The sequence below is a fragment of the Rousettus aegyptiacus genome, unplaced genomic scaffold, assembly GCF_014176215.1.
Source record: "Rousettus aegyptiacus isolate mRouAeg1 unplaced genomic scaffold, mRouAeg1.p scaffold_m13_p_14, whole genome shotgun sequence".
Classification (NCBI taxonomy): Eukaryota; Metazoa; Chordata; class Mammalia; order Chiroptera; family Pteropodidae; genus Rousettus; species Rousettus aegyptiacus.
The window spans coordinates 8,757,984-8,780,121 of record NW_023416289.1 but is presented as its reverse complement, the minus strand read 5'-3'; the positions used below and the strand labels follow the sequence as shown (position 1 = coordinate 8,780,121).

The following is a 22,138-nucleotide window of genomic DNA, read 5'->3' as shown; positions in this document are numbered from 1 at the left end:
CTTAGTGGAGTGGGTGGGGAAACCTATGGTCTGCCAGGATAGATCTTGGGGTTCAGTTATAGCGCCACCTCATATCCTGTGACCTTAAGCAAGTCCAGTTTCCAACATCCTTGCGGGGAATTTCACAATATGGTCAAGGCTGAGCCCTGGGCACTGGGCCAGGGCGCCTCCTTATCTCTTCCTCATGCACAGAACCTTGAGTGTGCTCGGCCTGGGGGACGTCTGGTTAGGTGAGGGGGTAATGTACAGGTCATCAGGCTACTTGGTACAGAGGGAGACCACCATCCTTCACACACTGGGGCTTTAGGACCTGGTGGCAGAGGAGAAATGTATTAGTTTCTTATTGCTGCCGTAACAAATGACTGCAAACTTAGTGGCTTAAAGCAATACAGACATTATCCTATAATTTTAGAAGTCAGGAGTCCAAAATGGATTGAGAGGGCCGGTTCCTTCTGGAGATTCTAAGGGAGAATCCCTTTTCTTGCCTTTTTCGGCTCCTAGAGGCCACTCCCCATTCCTTGCCTCATGGGCCTGTGTCACTCTGACCTCTGTTTCCATCCTCGCATCTTCTGTGACTCTGGCCCTCTGGACTCCCTCTAATAAGAACCTTGGGATGACACTGGGCCCACTTGGATAATCCAGGAAAATCTCCCCATTTCAAGATTCTTCATTTAATCACACCCGCCAAGCATTTTCCTTTGTAAGGTCACCTACTCGTAGATTCCAGGGATTTAAATGTGTATAGGAGAGACCCCTGGTTCCTCCAAATTGCTCCCCTATCGGGCACCCTGGCCTGAACTGCCGCCATGGCTGAGTTCGGCCAGACAGGAATCCTCTCACTCAGTTCAACAGCATCACTCGCCGTGCGTGGGAACAGACACAAATCGTGCGTGTGGCTCTAGGACGCAGTCTGGCAAGACAAAGCAAAAATCCCAAACAGGCCTGGACTCTTTGACCCAGAAATTCCAGGAATTTATCCTAAAACATGCACTCACGAGTAGCTAAAGATACACACGCGAGGACAAAACTTGCAGCTTAATGATCAGCAAAACATGGGGACAAGTGACACGTTCAATAACGGGCACCACTTAAGTGACAGGAGGTCCACATGACAGGATCCAGTCCTGGGCAGCATGCAAACGCCATGGCGTGTTACAGTATTACCGTCGAGTGAGGACAAAGAGGCTTCCAAACGATAGGTTCAGATGGACCCTGTTTTCACAAAATTCACATGTTTATATTTATATCGTATATTCGTACCGGGAAAAGTGTGAAAAAAAAAATAGATACCAAAATACCATCTGGGCTCACCTTGGGGTGGGGGCAGGACTTTTTTTGCCACTGTGTAATATTGGTGAGGGCCTGCTGGGTGCTCGGTACCTGCTGTGCCCGTCAGTGAGCAGGGCCGTTTCAGTCTTCGTGGATTAGAATGGCACAGGAGATTTTCTTATAGGAGGAGAGGGCCTTTTGGAGCAACTAAAATTATTTTTCTCTATTTTCCAGTGTTCGTTCTCAAATGAACATTCATTTCTTGTGCATTTTTTTTTTTCAGCAACGCTTCTTAAAATTGTGGTCAAACATATATAACATGAAATTTATCATTTAAGTGTACAATTCAGTGGCATAAAACACATTCACGAAGTTGTGCAACCATCACCACTAGCCCTTTCTAGAACTTTCCTCATCACCCTAAACAGAAAATTCGCCCCCATTAAAGAATAACTCCTCTCTCCGCCTCCCCCAGTTCCTTGCGACCACCATTCTACTTTCCGTTTCTATGAATTTGCCTGTTCTAGGTGCCTCACGTAGGTGTGATCATACAATATTTATCCTTTTGTGTCTGGCTTATTGCATTTTGCAAATTGTTTGCAAGTGTGATTTTTTTTTTTTAAGAATGTTTTTTTCAGGGAAAAATGCAACTGTCAAGTTTTAAAAAATGCGAGCCACCCAGGATAGGTTCCCAGGACCCTCTGGGGGCTAGTGCAAGGGTCTTTCCCAGGGGCTGATGCCACATGAGGCTGGGGAGGGGGTGCAACTGGACAGTAAGCAGAGAAAGGCCCTGGGTCACACACACCAATCCATGCAACCCTGTCACCCCCGAGCAGGCAGGAGACAGAGAGGAAGGCATTTGCCAGGGGTCCTCAGCACTGGACAGCTGATCTGGACAGAACTGCAGGCTCCCAGCTCGGGAGCCTGGCCACTGGCACTCCTGGCCTTCCAGGATGTTTGCAAACACCCAGAGACCATAGCCCCTTCCAGGAATAGGCTTGCGTTCTCAGTGACTGTGACAAGTGGAATTTCACTCACCACTGGAGACAATCCCCAAGGCATTGTGTTTCTGAATCCAGGGATGAAACCGCCAGCTGAATAGTGTACATTCTCTAAATTATTAAAGAGCCTGAGAGCGGCCGCCACCTTGGGGTCCCTGGTGCGGGTCCTCGAAGCAGCAGTTGAGTTCCCGGCGGGGCAGGACCACCAAGCACCGTACCCCCATCAGCTGCTCTGTGGCCTGGAGGCCAAGGGTCAGCCCCAGGGGTGCTGGGAAAGTGTCCTTGCTCCAGGGAGTGGACTAACCCTTGTGACAACAGGAAAGAGCTCACTGCAGAGTGAGGTCTGCACTACGCTCTGTCATCTCTGACCTCCAGTGGCAGGGCGTGTGTGGGTCTGGGTGTCAGGTTGGCCTGGGTCCGTCCTTCCATGTGAACTTTGGTTTGGTATTTATATTTTCTAGGCGTGTTTCCTCCCCATCTGTCAAATGGGGCTTAATAGAGCGGAGAAGCACCCACTGCTCCAGGCAGTCTGTCCCTCTCATTCCGTGAGGAAGCCCCGAGAATATGCAGTGCCCTCGTTGGATGTCCCTGGAGGACCGGGATACGAGGCGTGTGAGGGCTGGTGGGGACGCGGCATGCATCATCCAAATGCTGCTGCTGTCAGGATGGCCGACCCAAACCCTCCACCCGCCACCTGCCAGCCTGCCTGCCTTTCCTAGGCCCGGCTTTCTACTTCCTGTGCTCCCCTCTGGCAGGAGACACCTGCTCCTCCTGAACACACCCCTGTGGGTGATAAGATGCTGGAGGCTGGCCTAAATTCTGGCCTCGAGGATACCCTCAGGCAAGTTCTTTACATAAGGCCCTCAGGCTCAAGGTTTGACAGAAGGAATGGCTGGCAGAAGGTTCTAGAACGATAAGACTGCACATTGTCTGGATGACAAATTTTTTAAATGGGATGGAGTGATGCTCACAGCGAGACATTCATCAGACACCGTGATGAGACCCAGAGACACTGTGACACATCCAGATGGAGAAGCCTTCTTGGGCACTGCCTCCCTGGCCCGCCTGTGGTGATGGAGGCTTCCCGGAGGAGGTGGCCCTGGACCAGGAGCTTGCTGGATGAGTGAGAGTTCAGGGGGCTTGTGTGGGCAGCAAAGCCAGGGTGGAGGTTGGTCCCTCCGCATCCGGTCTAGCAGCCTGAGTCCCATGTGTTCCTGGGACACAGACCAATGTTCCAGGAAGCAGAGCCCAGTAGGGAGGCCCGAGTTCAAACTCTGGCTCACCATGCTCTGCCCCGGGCCAGGGGCCCCCTCCAGACCTCGTTTCCTCTTCTGTGCAATGGGGCAGCTGTGCGGGGTGCTCAGAAAGGGTGCTGGGGAGATCTGGGTGCAGCCGCCTCGGGATCCACTTGTTTCCCTCTCCCCACCTCCATTAACTGAATCTCTCAGGGAATTCGAAGGCATTGACTGGACTCCTGTTTGAAAATAGCTTCATGAGGAGCAGGAGGGGGCTGGGGAAAGTCTGAACAGGGAAGTGGCGCCCTCGCTGTAACCTGGCTCCAGCAGGGGAGCTTGGGGGGTGGGTTGTGGCCCAGCACAGCGCCACCTCCCACCTCGGGGGCAGGGGCTGGGCTGTTAGGCTCCTGGTCTGCAGCAGCTTAACTACTAGCCTGGCCTGGGGTGGGGCATAACCTCTGGCCAGGCAGGTTTCACTCTGCCGAGGGCAATTTTCCAGACATGGGGCCGGTTGTGAGCAGTTAGCAGCCAATTCTCCCAGCAGCCAGGGGGTGGGGGGGATATGGGCGTATCTGAGAAAAGGGGTCTGGGCCGGTACCTCCAGCGTCCTCCACTGAGGTCAACTAGCCTACAGCTCTACAGGTTCTTCTGCCCTTAAGGAGCCAATAGCTATTGAATATCCTGTCCTCCTGGGCCCTTGGGCATGTCTGGGGAGTTACTTGCAGAAAGGCCCTAAATACAGGTGGGGATGGACTCCCAGACAGTCTGTCTGTCTCTCTCCCACTCCCTCTGTCTTCCAGTTCTTTCCCCACCGGGAGAAAGCCCATGACAGAACCGCCTGTTAGAAGGAGCGGCATTTCTTTTTGGGGGCGAGGGTGAGGAAAGCTCCCTTAGGAAGCAGAGGCAGGCTCCCTTCCACTCTCTGAATAACCCAGGCCACAGTGAGACTGGGAAAGGAGGACAGGGCAACCCCTGGGCCAGCTCAGCTCGCAGCCTGGAGGGAGACGCAATGCCGTGACTCGGCTTGGGGCGGCGGAGACCTGGGCCGATGCCGGCGAGGTTCTGAATGGCGGGATGTCGTTCTTGCTACCAGTGTCTCGGGCTCTTGAGAAGGATGTGACTTTTGATTCAAATGGTTTCTTCCTAGATAATTCCTTCATCCATCTACAAGGAAGGAATCGTCACCCTTCCTGAGGCCTACTGTGGCCTGCGCCTAGCTCATCCCGTGAGGGCCCAGGGTCTTACTGTAGCTGGCAGCATGGACCAGTTCTCCAGTTACGGACACAGGAAACCGGGCTGGCCCAGCTCTCAGACTGCTCCACCTTCACTGGCTCCCCCTTGTCCACGAACGCACCGAATGGAGCCGTTTGCCACGAGTCCGGACCGTGCTGCTTCGGAATCGTCAAGAAGCACCCCCATTTCACAGAGAGCGAAAGTGCGGCTGCCAGACTTACAAAAGAAACGATGGTGCCAGAACGAATGTTCGGGGCCTGACCCGCAATCTAGAATCCCACGTGCAGATCCGATTGCCCCCAGTCAGGACCGTGTGGGCCACCTGGAGAACGCACAAGGAAGCAAAGGAAATGAGAAAGGGGGCAGGCGAGTGATGGAGAGGAAGAGGGGCTTCGGTTTGGGAGGAAAAGGCGGAGAGGGGATGAGATCCAAGGCTACGGGGTCACGAACGATGGTAGCGGGCACAGCTGGGCCTGCTCGCCAAACCTCAGAGGCCCCCGGGACGCGCGAGGGGCGTGAAGCCCCACCCCTCAACTGAGCAAAACTCACTCCTGAGCCGTGACAGGAGGAATGGATTCAGAAAACGCTTAGAGCAACTCGTAAGTGAATGTGCCACAAAACCAGGTTGCCATGAATCAAGAGTCACTGGGACGTGTTCCAGCTGCGGTAGTCAGGGGTCTCTGGGGAAGGGGAGCCAGCGGGTTGTTGTAAGCTGAGAAGTCCCTCGACGTGCCATCTGTGTGGTGACAATGTAAGTCTCAGTCCAAGTCCGAAGGCCTGAGGACTGGGAGGGCCCACGGACGGGAGGAGATGGACGTCTGAGGTCAAGGGGAGACCGAGTTCCCCCTTTCTCCACTTTTTTGTTCTCTTCGGGCCCTCTGGATTGGATGATGCCCAGCCCAGTGGTGAAGGTGATCTTTACTCAGTCTACCCAAAGCCAATCTTTTCCAGAAAAACCCTTACGGACATTATTTTACCAGTTATCCGGGCATCGAGCTGACATATAAGATTAACCGTTACATGTGCCCTGTCCAAATACCCCTTCCAGACACAGAGCTCAGACCGCAGAAGGTTCTGGTCCCCAGGGATGATCTAGTTCAGTGTTCTCCATGGGTGGCCATTTTCCTCCTAATTCCGGACACCTCTTGCCCAAAGCACTGGGCTCTGTGCTCAGAGATGGACAGACAGAGAGCTTCCTTGCTGAACTGTGTCTTCTCGGAGGGTTTTCATAGGAAGAAAGAGGCAAAACTGTCCTGCTAGAGAGAGGGAGACCTTTCCCGGAAGTAACCGGGCATTGGATTTCAAGGCTTTGACAATGTGTGCCTTCCCTGACACAACTCCACTTGTTTCAGTAATCTAGACATACTCAGGGACACAGGTCAAGATGTAAGGACAAGGCGGCTCATCACGACACTATAATGACAACAAGTGGGTAACTTCAGTGGCCAATGGTAGAAGATCTGTAAAATAAATTATGGTACAAACGTATAATGGCATATTACGGAGTCGTTAAAAATCATGTTCTCAAAGAATGTTTGAATAAATGAGGAAATGCTCATAGTATATACCATAGGTTAAAAAAGAGAGAGAGAGAGAGTATACAATTGCATATACCAGCACCGTCCAAGAGAATTTTGTGCTGATGGCCATGTTCAATACCTGCTCTGTCCAGTAGCATAGCCACTAGTCACATGTGACTACTGAGCACTTGAAATCTTTGGCTAGCGTGACTCAGGAACTGAATTTTGAATTCTAATGAATTTAAAATTTAAATGTAAATAGCCACACGCGGGAGGTAAGGAGCTTCTGGACTGAGCTGCACAGGTACAGTATAATTCCAACTGTGTTAAGAAAACATATGTGAAAACATATGAAAAAAGACTGAGAGTACCCCAAAATATGCATAGCAGTTTTCTCTGTATGATTATGAAATATTTAAATTCTGTTTGATGTTTCTGTTTTCCAAGTCTCCAACATGAATGAAGCCTTCTTCCATGATCAGAACAATCACGGGGACGTATCAAAAACGAAGGGGAGAGAGAGAAGAAAGCCTAGTGCAGACGGAGCCGGCGTTGGCAGGACCTCCGGGGCGCTGGCCTGGGAACCGGGGTGATCCGCCCAGCGCTGGGCTTGTTGTGACGAGAGACCGTTGTGCCTCTGGTGGGTTGGGTCGTCTCCAAGCCGCGGGCCACCTAGCTGACACACTGCGAGCTCAGTTGCGCTGGTGCGAGCCTGTGTGTGTGTGTGTGTGTGTGCGCGCGCGCGCGTGTGTGCGTGCACGCACGTGGGTCTTGCCATCTGTCGTTGCCAACCTGGCAGCAAAGTGTTGCCTCTTCGGCTGCATTTGTTGGGCCTTGGGGGAATTTTGTCGTTTGAATTCCTTGCTTGCTTCCCAGGCCTGACTTCAGCTGCTTCTCCGAGGTACCGATACCTCCGTGGAGCTTCTGAATACATTCTTCCCTGGGCCTTCGAAGACTTGAAAGGAGAAAGTTCTCGCAGGTGGATCTTAGGGTCTCTGCAGACGGCTTGTTGGAAAGCCAGGCTACTCCTGATAGTTTGCTGGTGCGTCAGCAACTTAAAAGTTTGAATTGTTTGAAGTGGCAAGAAAAGAGGAAGGTCGAATTTTCCTAAATACATAGCTGGGGCTTTTAAATTTTTTTTTTTTTTTCTGAAGTAGGGAGGCCATAAGCAGTGGTTCCCAACCTCAGAGTGCATAATAATCACCTGGCCGCCTGTCAGGAGCACAGAGTCCAGGTGTTAACCCCCAGGGTTATTTAACACCCTCTCATTTTACAGATGCGGAAACAGGAGTAGGGGAGGCAGAGGGCCAACCTGGTCGACAGAGCTGAGATTAAAATCTGGGTGTCCTGACTGGACGTGTGTGTCTCACCATATCACGCTGTCTCTGTTGGCACAAAAGTGCGACCCAACCAATTCTCTGATACCAACCGCACGTCCAACGATTCAATTCAATTCTGTCACTAACTAACTATCCAGAATGAGTGCAGACCCCACGGATTAAGGGCTCAGTCAGACAGGGCTGCTGCCACTTCGGACACAGCCACAAATGAGGTGCCTGGGCTACCCATGCTTCTGGTTTGATATTTGCTAGAACAACTCGAGAGGCTCAGAAAGCGCTCTACCTACCACGGCAGTGTGCTGTAAAGACTACAGATGAAGAGCCAGATGGAGATGGTCCCGCAGGCCTCGTGCACAGGAGCCGCTGTGCCTGCGGAGTTGGGGTGTGTGCCCCGCTCCCGGCAGGTGGATGTGCTCCCCAAATGGTGTTGTTTAAAGGATTTTATGAAAGTATCATTTCGTAGGCATGATTGCATGATTGATGAAATCATTAGCCATTGGTGACTGAATCCTATCTCCGGCCTCCCTCTCTCCTGAGGTTAGGGACGGGGCTAAAAGTTCTAATCCTGTAGTCACAGGCGTGGCTTTGCTGGTGGCTAGTCCCCATCCTAAAGCTATCTAGGGCTCCCCCAAGAATCATTTCATTAGAATACACAGACAGTAAATTCCAAGAGTTTTGTGGACTGTGCCAGAAACTCTACAGAAACCAAGTATTTTTTTTTTATTACGCCACAGGAGTATTTGTAATCTTCTGGAAAACACCACTTGCATTGAAAAGACAAAACTGTCCTTTATAATGCTTTCTCATCGTTTCTAGGCTCAGTTGTCTACAACGGTCTCAAGGGCACACATAAGTCACAGCAGACACTGTTGGTGCAGCCCAGGAGTGTGTGTGTGTGTGTGTGACTGGAGATGAATAGGTTCCCCTCCCTGTTCCCAGGGGTGTGTGTGTGTGTGTGTGTGTGTGTGTGTGTGTGTGTGACTGGAGATGAACCGGTTCCCCTCCCTGTTCTCAGGACCCTAACTTCAAATTCAAAGGTCCCATGATGGTGCTCAAGGGCAGAATTGTAACAGAGCTGCAAGGTCCAGCAAGAGGAGGCAGTTAGAGATGAGGCAATCTACTGAGGTGTCAGGGACAGAGAGTCCACCTGGAGTCCTCAGGCACCCAGAGAGCTTCCAGACTTAAAAACTGTCTTCCATCTGTCAGTCAGGATGCCTTACACTTGGGCAGGCTGAGGTTATAATGCAAAGGTGATAAGTGGAAGAAGTAAAGCATTAAATCGTGAACTAAGATTAGTGGGGCGAGTCAGAGGTCAGCTTCCTGCCCGCCCTGCAGAGGACAGGACAGCGGCTGGGCCCAGCACCCCTCCTCCCGAGCTGAAGAGTTTGGCCACACCTCCCACGGAGAGAGGGCACCCACAGCAGCCTCATGTCACAGCTGCTCAGGGTGCTGGACAGAGTCTAAAGATGGGCAGTTCCATAACTTCCACTAGAAAACCCAGGCATTGACTGTAATCCACTTCGGGGTGTTCAAATTTCGAGCTCATTTATCTAGGTCAGGAGCCACTTATTTGCATCTAACAAGTCGCGGCCCGCTGGAGCATCTTTCTAGCGTGCGGCCTGTTCATGTCCTGTCTCTGTGCATCAAGGCTGTGTGGGGGAGGGGAAGGCGGACGTGGCAGGTCTTGCACCGAGGGCTGTGCTAGCACAGCCCCCTCACCTCCCCGGCCTGCTTTTCAGAGAAAGGGAAGTTGGGGTACACCAGGTAGTTCACCTATGTGAGTCACTCATCTCCTAGGGAATGTTCCAGGAATGCCTGTTATCCCAGAATGGGATGCAGAGAAAGCTCGGCACTGAGCAAGCTCATCACCATGGTAACCCTTCCACCCGTCCCCCCCCCCCCCGCCCCCCGACATCTCACTTGTAAGGAGACTGACAGAGGTGACACAAGTTAATGATTTTTTTAGAGGTGAGATTCACATAAGTAAAATTAACCATTAAAAAATGTACCATGCAGCGGTATCGAGTGCATTCACCGTGCTGGGCAACCGTCACCTCCGTTCGCATGGTTTTGAATTTGTATAAACGGATCATACGTTAGGTCTTTGGCAACGTGCTTTTTGCATCAGTGCTGCTCACGAGGTTCATCTGTGTTGATGTACGTAGCCCTGGTTCAGTCAATTCGCCTCTGTATCATATTCCGCCGCTGATTATTTCACAATCGATCCTTTCTCCTGATAGGCACTCGGTGGCTTCCAGGTTATCTCCGATCACCGAGGAGCTTGACTCCTTGTGCACATGCTGGTGCTTCTCCAGGATGTCAACCCAGGAGTACAGCTGCTGTATCATGGGCCAAGTGCAGCTCCAGATTTATTAGAAATGGTCAAAGTGTTCTTCGAGGCGGTGCTAATTTATATTCACATAAGCTTGGCTGTCTTAGGGAGCTGGGAGCCAGGTGCACAATTTAATTACTGTAGCTTACCACTTGGATAGTGTATTTCATTTAATAGAATGCTGTGAGGTAGGCAGGATTATTAACCATTCTCAGCGACCTTCTGCAGACAAGGATTATGCGACTCCGAGGGACTCAACCTGGATCCCAGCACTAGGATAGCGGGTAGAGGCAGGCCGACCGTGCCTGACCCTGGGCAGTGCTCACCTCAACATCGACACCTGTACTCCACCTGCGCACAGACCAGGCAGTCTGCCCCATCGCCTGAGGACGCAGCGGAAGCTCACTGGCAGACCGTGGAGCGGAGACCGTGAAGGACGGGCTCTGTGGCTTGGGCCATTCCAGTCCGCAGGGAACCGGGGCAGAATCTTCTTGACTTCCACATCCCATTTTCCTTGTTGTGGTCAACTTGCCTATGCACAAAGATTGCACCTGACAGTGATTTTGTATCTGAGTTACCCTAGGAGGGTGCGTACGCACGCACGCACGCACACACACACAGCCGCAGGGGAAAATGCAGAAAAGTCCCGAGGAGGGGGAACGGTGTTAAGACACTTGACGCTCCAAGGCGCACCGCCTGGGCTCCCAGGCCCTCGTCCCCTCACTCCCTGAAGCCAGGCGGCATCCCGCTGCTCCCACTGCGTAGGCCAGAAACCTGGCTCCGGAGCAGAGCGTAGCAGGAGTGACATCTCACCGGGAGGCGTGTCTGAACAAGGCCTGAGGGGTCGGGTGAGGCCGCGCTCCTCCCCCTGCGGGGAGTGTGCAGGGCTCAGGCAGGACTGTGTGCCCACACCTTTGCGGCGCTTCTGACACCCTTTCGGCGACGGGGCGAGCCAGCTGCCATTCTCGTCAACCACGGGCGTCGCCTCGTCTTTGCTTCTGTCCCTTGCGCTCGAGTCCCCCCCCTTCCAATGCGAATCCTCCATCACGGAGCGGGGCCCCAGAGGCCTTGAGGGTTTAATCTTGCCTCCCCCGCCTCTAGTCACAAGATGTAGGTGTGATCACTGACTCACAATTTGACCTCAGGCAAATTTCCTCTTTTCAAAAACGAGGAGAGGAGCAGACTAGGCAACACGGAGGAAGCACCTACACCTGGCCTAGCGCCTGGGACCACTCCGGGGAAGCTAAGAGCTTCCGATCCTTGCCCGGGAGTCCACCGTCTTATACCAATCCCTTTTTGTTCACTTCTGTTGTTCTGATCATTAGAAACAATGTCATGGACTCTTAGACAAGCTGCCCGAGCAACTCCAGTTCTGGCTAAAGACAGAGACCAAAGGCCAGAGGGCGAACGCACCCTTGGGAGCCCGTTCTGGGCCCTTTCCACCCCACCACACCACGTCAACCACGCCACGCCACCCCTGTTCTGCCGAGAACACGGGACAGCATGGCACCTGGAGAGCCCTGTCACCTGGACTCCCTTGTCCCTGCTTGGGCAGAAGGGCCATCACTGTCCTTTCTGGGGAGGTCCCCCTGCCCTTCTGACGCGGGAGCCATCACCCGGCCTGCTGCACCGGGACAGTGGCGAACTTGGGCGCCCGGCTGTCTGCCAGGCTCGCAGTCCGGCTCCTCATGAGCTCACTCCAGATTCAGTTCTTAACGCGGCCCTTCTCCCCTGGAGACCTTATGGGGAATTCGTAACTAGAGCGCTGTGTTCCTCAGGAAATAGGTGAGCAAGAACACAGAAAGGATTTAGTTCTATTCTTTGACCTTATGCTGTGGCAGGGCAGTTTTTTCAGTAACAGGAAGGTGCCAGATGCCCTGGAAATCTGACATGCCCACCTGGGGCAAGGAGAGGACAAAACGGATGGTAAGAGCAAGGCCAGGAAACCCAACTCTCAGGGGTTCTCTGGCCTTGGCAGGCCAGCCAGGAATGTCCTCGGGCTGGCATGGCCTCCTCCTTCGCTCACACCACGGCAGGCGGGGAAGGGGGTGCAGCACACGGTGCCCGGCAAAGGGTTGCCAAACTGCCTCTCAGCCCTGACTCAGTCTTTCCACTTCCCACTCGCCGAAAACATTTTCCTTGACAATTCTCGAATCTGGGATAAAGGGGACAGAATTTCCTTTGGGACTCAAGCAGATTAGTTTTCACTAAATGTGGATGTGAAGAGCTTGATATTATCCATTTGTTCTTAAAAACTGTGGGCTAGATGGTGTCTGCCATGGTTCAAACAAGACTCTGATGAAAAAGGTGATTCTGACTGAAGATGAACACATGTCGATCAGCCCCAACGCACAGCGTGGCCTCCGCAGGCCCACTGAGAAGGCCGGCATTTGTTGAGGCAGCTCTGTCCTTCTGAGAGTGGGGTGGGAAGAGGTCAGGCTAAGTGGTGATGCTGGCTGAGAAGGCAGGTCCCCTCGAGGGCACAGATGGGGCTCGGGCAGGAACACAGACCAAGAGGAAGGCCAAGGTTGGCCCAGGCCCGCCTCTAGCACCCGGAGGATGCCCACCTCGCCCTCTCCAGACTTCGCCACTCGCCTGCTCCTAGGTGGCCGCACCATTCATTTCCTTCCCATTCTCTCCTACACTCCTGTCCTCCGCCTGAGCCCTCGGCTGGCAGCGGCACACTCTGCTCCGCAGCCACAGCACTCCGTCCGCTGTGGACGGTCTGCCAGGGCTGAGGTGACTCACCTCCTGGGGCCTCGTTCACACCTACGACAAGCAGCCACTCATTTGGAGACTAGCTGCCCATGTCCAAGGATCCGTCCTGCTGGCCAGTTCCACTGTCCCTTGGATCTGATCCACATCAGTGAGGAGTGAACGTAAGGGTCAGAGGACGTGCTTGACATTCTGGGAAGTAAGATGATACAGAAATCAAGCACAGGATCTCAGGAGCGGGGAACAGCTCTTTCTAGACTGGGGACCCCTCCACTACGTTCCCGGACCTGCTCCCGGACCTGCAGGGTGGGAAGCAGGGCTCCAGGGGATCCCCATTTTGCCCCGGAGCAGAGTATGTTGAGGTCTTTCCTTATACACAGCTTAATTCTGCCTCTCTGGGACGATTTCAAAAAATTTTTATTAAACTTAAGTCTGCATAATCACCTATCCCTAACCCTCCACACACTTCTCCCATCTTCAACAGGCTTTTCCAGCCTCCCCCGCAGCCAGGGGCGGTTGGATGACCCAGCTATGGCCAATGACACATAAATGAAAGCCTGCTTTGACGCGGTTTTTAAGGCTCACTGTAAGGCGATACACAAATGTGCACATACACACACACACACACACACACACGGGCACATGTTTAGCCAGAGGAAGCCGCTTCATCGGTAAGATAAACTTAGTTCAATATGGGTAGCTTTTTCAAAGTGGTGACATGTATGTAGCTCAAGAGGGAGGCAAGCTGAAGTCAAGGCAAATGAGTTTTCGATGTGAAGGTCTGAGAACTCCAAAGGATGGACCTGCAAAGTTAGGAGGGACGGCCATCTGTGCCGGGAGTGGTGCGACAGCTCCTCATTCACATTCCTCGACAAGCTGCCGGAGTCTGCGAGAAAACGGGGCTGGGCCGGAGGGGCTTTTCAGCCTCACGGATGTGTACAAAGTCGAGCGCAGATCAGATGCGTGCAGCACACCTGCTGGGAAAAGACGCAGCCAATCAAGAGGCAGCAGAAAGGAACCAGCCTTTCTGCAGGACTAAGCAGCAGCCCATGCAAGGGCCGGATCATGGATAAACCGGCAGTGCCACGGCACCGGCTAGGATTCTCACGGACATATCTGACTTCTCTCTCCATGCCTGGGGGCGCAGCAGGAACAGCAAACCCACCTGTGCGAAGGACCCGCCATGCTCTTGCAGTGCTTGTCTTAATCTTGGTGCAAAGGAAAATTTGCTAAAAAGAAAAACCCTAATTTACAATGAGATCAGCCCCGTTTATTCTATAGGATTACAAATCGTTCCTCAAACTGGGAGAGGAGCCACGTCGTGAGTTGTACAATGGCAGCTGAGATGAAGGACTACGTGACAGGGAGTGAACGCTGGAGGCACTTAGAACCTCAGGAAAAACGTCAGGGCCACAGTCATCGCAGGGCAGTGAACAGCGGATGATGCACAGAGTGTTCCTTCCACACAGCAGGACTTGCATCTCAGCCTCGGCTGGTGGCACCTGTGGGTCTGGATGCTCCGCCCTCATCGAAACGCCAGCTGGTCTTAGGATGAAGGACCATAACTGAGGCTGCACTGGCCACCTGTTCTGATGTTGGCCTGAAAACACTCTAGCACCACCTCTAGAATCCTTTATCGGAGCAGATGAGAACCGACAGCGTGTTCAGATGTAGCTTAAACCACCTGTCTAAGTAACAAGGTCCATAACCACACAGGGTTGCACAATCAGGTCTTGGTTTCCAGGAGCTTCTGGCCACACAGTAGAGAACTGGATGGGGAGGTGGGTGCTTGGGCCACTCAAGTGTGTCATGAGCTCATCTCAGCCCTGTGAGGTACTGGTGCTACTCATGCACTGACAGAGCAGAAAACGGAGGCTCAGAAAGCTCAGCTGTGGTCAAGGTCACACGGCTGGCAGATGTCCAGGCAGGAAGTGGACCCTAGTCTTTGGAACCCTCTGGAACCCCTAGTCTTGTTTCTCCCAGGACACCACCCCCGCCCCCAGGACCAGGCTGTGGGGTTTACAGCTTTATTAATATAAAGTTTGGGATTTAAGTTTTCCTAAGGAGTACAAAAAGGAAATAGACCTTCAAAGTCTTTGAAAAACTAAAAATTGAAGAATTATCAAGGTGGGAGCACATCTGGGAAGAGGAAAAAGGCTGAAAGAAAGAACAATTCCTAATTCTGCAGTAACAGAACCTTATTTTCAGCCTTATCTTATCCCAGTGATAGGAATCCCATTCAATAGAGAAAGAGATCAGGAAAGAAGCAGGAGAGGAACCGAAGCCCAAATCACCCAGGGCCGGGGCTTTCCACCGACACTAGGGAGCCTCCTTCCCTCCGTCTCAGGGGCAAGGCTGACCTCAGGAAGGGGCCCACGGCCCCAGAAATTCACGTCCTCACTGCGGCCAGCTGGACGGGCCTGGAAAGCACTGACCTGGCCTGGTGGACTCTGCAGCTGAATTATGGGAAGGTGAGTAGGGTCATCATCATCACCAGCCTCTCTTCAGACCAACTTTTATTTTTTTACTTTTATTTTTTAAAGGACAAACTTTTAAATGTAAAATGAATGAAACCACGTGAGATCAAGATACAAAGACAGAAGTTCAATGTGGGAGAAAAGACCTTGCTGGGAAATAGTCAAGAAACACTGGAGACATTTCACAGACGCACCAGAAGCTCACATTGTAAACAGGATTAAGCTGCTACTGGTTTTCCCCGTTGACATCAGGGTTTCATTTTGCTCAGCCTGAGATCTCGCTCGATTTCAAACTGCCTGTGATCCACTCGGTCTAGAAAAGCTTTCCGCTCAATATACCTAGGAGAAAATGAAAAAGACGTTTGTCAGCAGAACCCGGTAAGAGAAAGTGCCTCCCCTGCTCCGTTCGGCACCCCCAGGTGTACACAGGTCCACGTGGGAGGCAGGGTCATCGGTTAGAGCAAAGGCAAACGGACGACTGCCCACGACTCAGTAGCATCCAAACCACTCATGTTTGGTCTAAACAAGGATGTTTCTGGTTCGGATGTGAATGAAATAATATGAAAAGGAGAGAGCAACAACTTATCAAAGGGAAAGCACATTAGAGGCTTGGTGGCAAGAAAATGTTGCAACTGTGAAAACATTGAGTTTTCAAGGAAAGAACGGGGTGGAGTCTGACACAGGAGCAGAGCCCCGCTTGCCCCCCTAAGTGGCTGGGCTGCGCTGGTCAAGGACTGAACATCTTTGAGCCTCATTTTTCTAAACAGCAAAATAGTGATGACGTATTTTCCGGCCTTAGCCGTGTGCTGAGCTGGTGCGGAGAGAAAGCTATGCATCCCGCATATATACATCAAAATGTAAAATCAGGTGCCTCTGAAAGTGGAGGAAACAGGGTGGTAAACACTACCTCACAGGGTTACAGTGACAGTAAAATGAACCGAGGGGCATGGAGCACTCACTTTAGGGTGTACTTAACTCCTTCCTGCTCTTTCCTTCCCCTCACTCTCCCTCCTTTCCATGTGTCCTCCACCTAGTAGGGGCCAGGCTGCTTCCACAGGGATGACAGGAGCAGCCTTTCCCTAAATTCCTCTAAGGGAACGAGAGCAAGCACCTCTGCCACCCACAGTCCCCAGACAGGGCCCCTTAAGAGGTCGGTGCTCTGCTCCCTGATGCACGGCTAAGTTCAGCAGCCATGGTGGCCTCCCTCGGTCCTCCCAGGCAGGAGAGGAAGGAAGACAGGGCTGACGTGGCAGCCGAGGCTAGCTGCTTGACAAGACACAGCTGCATCTTAATGCTCCTTCTTACCATAAAATGTGCCTCGATTTGCCTGGGGGAGGGGATTAGTTCTGCTAATTAATCTATTGAGAGAACAAAATTGCCACTGAAAATGGGAGACATAATTGAATCTCTGTACTAATTTTTCTTTTGTTGCACTGTGGAAAATGTGCACCTGTCTGTCGAAACAAGGTCATTACGTTTATGGCGAGGACGTTACCAGGTTTAGGAACCTGCGCTCCTCTGCTGAGTTCGGGGCCTGATCCCTCTCACTGCACCCTATGAAATGCGGCCCATCTTTGCTTTCCATCCAAGGTTGCAGCCACCAGCCCTACAGCTTACTACAGAGCGGGTGGCAGCTCTCGGTCTGAATTCCGACTGCCGCTTTCTGGCTGTGTGACTTGATGTAAGCCACATAATCTTGCCAATAGCAGAGCTGGTACTCAATAAAAAGGCAGTGGCTGCTGTTGACATCACTCAGGGAAGCCAGCTTCCCTCGGGGTCCTGAGGTCAGTCGATCAAAGAGGAGGTGTCAGCTCTCTTAATGGGTGTTACCAGCAACTAGTAACTACCACCTCGTCTGAGATCGGGAACCAGGTGGCTGTACCAAAACTGCTAACTAGAGGCCAGAATGGCAGGAAATAGGAGGGCAGGGCCTGCTCCTAGGTCTGCCATAAGCCCTCAGGTTCGGGTTGTCAGATTGAGCAAGTGAAATACAGAAGGCCTGTTAGATTTGAATTTCACATTCCTTGGTGGGCTGGGAAGCCGCAGACGCTGGACCCCTTTTGATATAGAGAGACTGGTGGGAAGGCGGACACACGACAGAATCCCCTCTGGGATTTAGTGGGGATGGTTAACAAAATCCACCGAAGGGCTTTGTCACCCGACAACCACCCTTCTTCCCCACTCCAGCCCGCAGGCTCTGGGGCAAGGCTGCGATCGGATTAGCGTGCACACTGACAACAGAGGGGTGCTTTAACACCCCTCAAAGTTCTAGCAGGAAAAAGGGGTGAACTGTGGCTCAAGGGGAATTGAGGGTATATTTCAAGAGAGCCATTAGCCGGAGCTACCTGTCTGAGGGAGTGGACTGCGGGGAAGAGAAAGGGAGTACAGTATGGGGCTTTGGGCATCTCTGGTCTTCCTTACTGACCTTCCTTCAAAGAAGTGATACTTCAATTAGGATGCTCACTGAGTGTGAATAACGGCCTCGAAACTGGGTCCAGCTGACCCTGAGATGACCAAAAGTGAGGCCGGGTTGGGTGCTAAAGAGGCAGGTGCAGGCAGAGTTCAGGTGCAGAGAGGGGCTCGGGCAGCAAAGAGGGGCACATGTGTAGAACACAGCTGAATTCTCAAGGGCTACCCAGACAAAGGCCATCAAGGCAGGTTTGGCAATTTCACCCATTCGTAGACATCTGCAGCTGCTAACGGGATCCTTGTGATGGCTTTGGTTTAATGCCAAGAGCTGCTCAGGAATATAATTTCTATTAGACATGGACACCCGCACCACCAAGAGAAAAGATGCCGAAGATGAGGATAGCTCTGACATTTACTATTTGTGTGACTCCGGGCAAGATAGTTAAAAACAGGAATAAAAATTATAGTACCCCTCTGACAATACAACGAAACCGTGAGAAGTGCTTTGTTGGCAAAATTCAGAACAGCTATGAGCGTTGCGGGGTTCCTGCTTTCCACTTCTGACTCGACTGCATCGCTACGAAGCTACAGAACCTGGGGTCGCTGGAACAGGGACCCAGGGACCAAATGCTCATGGGGAAGGCCCCTCCTCCAGGGTGGCCTGAGTGGATGGCCTGTTTACACTGAGCCTCAGGAAGTTTCCGGGCATCTTCAGCAGGTTCCAGTCCCAGAGCAGAACCGCAAGCTGACAAGTGCAGTGGTGCTTTCCTGGCCGGCGCCCAGAGCCCCTGGGGACCCAGGCCGATCCGGCCCAGTCCACTGGGAAGCTGGGGTGCGAGGGGGGGCATCCTCCCTTCCTGCTGCTGTTCCCTTACTGGGCCCATTTAAGAGGCAGCAGCTCTTCACTTTCATTAATAAAATATGCTAAAACCATCAAAACCTAAGGGATTTTCCAGCTTTTCCTTTCAGAACCAGGTTGGACACAACAGGCTCTGACATCTTTTTGACCTTTCAACACAAATTACTTTTCTGCCACCAATTTTCTTGAGATCTAGGCCAAGGGGGAGGGGAGAAAAATGAAGGAAGAGGACAAGTGAAGGTAGAAAATGCTTCCAGGGAGCAAGTCAGCACCTCCTGCGGGGAACCCACACTGCAAATGAGGGGACGGCCACCCGTGCTCCCAAGAAGTCTGCAAGGGTGAAATTGTCCCCTGGGGATGCTGACCTCCAAATGCTCTCACAGGCCTGTGAGAAGCCTCCTGTCCGCCAGACAGGAAGGAAAAGACAGGGAGGCCCAGGGGACTCTGAAGCAGGCACAGAACTGAGGACGCTTCAGGGCGGTCATTAGTCTGGTTCGAGAGAGCCAGGGTGCCTTCAGCGCAGCGCGAATGTGAGAAGGGTAAATTTCAATTCCCAGTGCCAGGAACAATGGGCGATGGAGGCGCTCAGAGGCTAGAACAAAGCTCTGTGATGAGTATAAAATATGTACTGTTTTTGCTCTGAGAAATGCAACTGGGTTTACAGCCATGCTGCCCTGAACACGCCTGATCCCTTCTGATCTCGGAAGCTAAGCAGGGTCGGGCCTGGTTAGTACTTGGATGGGAGACCACCTAGGAAGACCAGGTGCTGCAGGCAATTAAAAAAAAAAAGAAAGAAATGCAACCGAAAAAAGCAATCTGTCCAATATTGCACAGGCCTGTCCCTCACCTCTCGTGGAAGAGATGTGACTTGCAAACATCTTGAGGGCCAGAGTGAAAAGATGATTTTAATTTTCTTCTCCACTGCTTTCCTCTCATCTCACCTAAATGCTGAGCTGGTGCTGGGACTGTGACTCTGAGGGGTCACGGAGACAGAGTCTTTGTAAAGAGAAAATTATTTTCTCTGGTCTCTCCTTCATGCCTCTCCACATCACAAACATCCCTGGATTCCCATCATCATGTTCCATAACTTTCAATTAGCTTGCCAGCAGCAGCCAAGACCAAGCCTCTGTGTCTCCTTTCCTGTGCACATGGCCCCTTCCCCTAAGACTGCTGGCCCCCGCCTCAGCCGTGCTGGAGAGACGCACTGCTGACGGTGAACGCTGCTAGGCAGCCTGTGGGATCGGTTCCAGGCGAGAGGGAAGCAATACTAAACGCCTTCGGTGCAAACCGCTGACATGGATCTTGAAATGCTCGACTACACTGGGAGTCTGGGCTCAGAGGAAAAGCATCTCTGGTAGAGGCACTTTAACCAACTCTGCTGACCCAAGTCATGGCGAGGTGGAGACATCATCCGGATGTACGGTGCTCTTCTTTTCTGGGTGGTTAATTCTAACCCTACTAGGCTCCAAACCAAAGCTGCCCAGTGGGGTGGACACTGAACGAGCGAGGCGCTCAGCACCTGCCCTGGGTCCGTGCTCCTCTAGGTGCTGGTGACGGTGGTGAGCCAGATCTTGCCCTCGGGGGCTTACTATGTAGAAAACCAAACACAACACCACGCACCAGCTGGTAATAAGTGTGACAAAGAAAATCAAATGGGGCAATGGGACTGAGGGTTCCTGGGGCAGAGCCGCTGTAGAGGGTGGCACCTGAATCCAGCCCATCATGGAGGAGTGTCTGGAGGAGCACTACTGAGCCGGGCTGCCATGAGCAGGGGAGAGGAGGGTAAGGAGGGCAGGGGACAACTCAGGGAGGACCTGGAATGTCAGGGTAAGACGCTAGAACTGAATTGAAATTACCATCGAAACACAAAAAGCACAATAATCTTTTAACCTCAATCCAACCTTACTTTAATCAGGACTGCATAACAGAAATATTTTTACCACCAGCCATGACCTGAATTCTTGTATATGAGATCAATTTAAATATAGTGCTCATAAAAAGGTCATGTTCTCATAATAAATATGGCAGAGGCCAATCACTACTCAGAGGTGGCTTTTTAAAGATATCGTCAATGTGACCTTCTCCCTTCCGTGTTCAGCGAAGATCACTTCATCCCAGGGGCACACTTAGGATTCTCCACACATTCCGCAGAGGGTCTTCGCCCCAGGTGATGCCTTGCCCTTGTCGGCATCTGTGTAGGAGAATCTGGGGGCCTGACCTGCCTCTGTCCAGACAGACCTTATAGGTTTGGTTCTTGAGCTTCCCTTCAACGCTGTGACGCTGGGTGCTCTTCACAACAGAAATCTTCTTGCCCTTCTCAACAACCCATTTTGAAGTCAGCTCTCTAGTTACCTACGTGCTGGAAAAGCTCACCCAGCACCTGGCTGTCTTGCTCTCATCTCTAGAGTTCAGAGCTGTGTTCTAAGTGATTCTCAACTCTCGCTGAGCATGAGAAGCCCCTAAGGAGCAATTTAAAGATACAGACTCTTGATTTAGCAGCTCTGTACAGGAGTGATTATGTCATCTGAACTTTGGACCCCTCCAGAGGCCTCCCATGTTTAGCCAACTGAGCACCTTCCCCGGATGAGGGACTGGGCCCTCTGATGTTCCTGCAGAAGTCAGGAAAAGCAAGTGAGCAGAGGTGTGGAGGTGGGTGCTAGAGAGGGCAGGTGAGCACAGCCAAAGGCAGAACACAGAAGTCATCAGACCTGTGTTGGAAAAACAGGATCAGGTCCGTGGAATCATCTGGGGCAAAGTCTCAGAGAAGAAGGGAAAAACAGAGCACTTGAAAGCTGCACGCTGTTGGTTGTTCCCTGTTACCCAATTTTCCATTGCCTGAAAAGTCCTCCTCATGGGGCAGATGTCTTTTCTAATCCTGTTTCTCTTCTCGTCTACATTTTATTAACTCTCCCTTATCTTCAACAGCACCACGCCCTACTTTTACAAGACGTCTATTAACTCAAGCAGAATGAACATTGTCCAACCCACATAATCAACACCCAGGAAAACGACAGAGAGTAGCACACTCTGACAGTTCCCCTGCTGCCTCAGATCACGAGGGGAACGTGGAGGAGGAGGAGTCATGAGTTATGAGAGCTGAGTCCAAGGGGCAAATGGCAGAGGCTCTCTCTACATGACACTGACTCCTGCTTGGGCTTTATCCTGGGCCTTCTCAAGATGGCTTTGGCGCTTCCACCTCTGTCCTATGGCATTCCATCTTTGACACACTGACTTAGAAGTCTGGTAGTTAAACAAGCTCAAAAAGTCATTACAAAAATTTTTTTTGAAACACACTGATCAGCTTCCAAGTTCAAATAATCAGCTTTGAATAATCTTAAAGCCTAATTTAGAAATGACCCACAAAATAAATCCCTCACCTGTCTTTACTGCAGTTTAGCTTGTAAACAACCCTAATGTCTACCACTTCATGCAGACCTTTATGTGACACGTGCTCTGCAAAGGGCTTACTGTATGTCACACGTGTTGTACACATATTACGTATATCATCTCCTTACGACCACCACGGGGGCTATCATTACCCGTTTTACTGGTGAAGGAGCTGAGCCTCAGAGATGCAGTGTGCCACAGGGAGAGCCCTTACGGGTGAGGGTCAGGGTGACGAGCAGCCAGGGCTGTTTGGTGGGCCACACATCACTTCCTTTCACTGTTAGGGGTGGGGATTGTTGACCTTGAGCCATGGACCCACTTCTGTAGTAACTTTGCTCTTTAATTCCTTCTGTGGTTCCTA

At 51.9% G+C, this 22,138-nt stretch overlaps 1 protein-coding gene and 1 non-coding gene across 3 annotated transcripts in view; one reads left to right on the top strand and one right to left on the bottom strand.

Annotated features, from left to right (window-relative positions):
• Positions 1–15,143: 15,143 nt before the first annotated feature.
• CFDP1 (craniofacial development protein 1) overlaps positions 15,144–22,138 on the bottom strand; it is an 85,267-nt gene continuing 78,272 nt past the window's right edge. For both annotated transcript variants that reach the window (XM_016130098.2, XM_016130097.2), the window contains one exon: positions 15,144–15,461. In XM_016130098.2, the coding sequence (XP_015985584.2) occupies positions 15,371–15,461 (91 nt within the window). In that variant the 3' untranslated portion in view covers positions 15,144–15,370. The remainder of the gene's footprint in view (positions 15,462–22,138) is intronic.
• On the top strand, positions 19,047–19,165 carry LOC118611695. The gene has a single exon (XR_004954539.1). It is a non-coding gene; the product is annotated as a 5S ribosomal RNA (ribosomal RNA).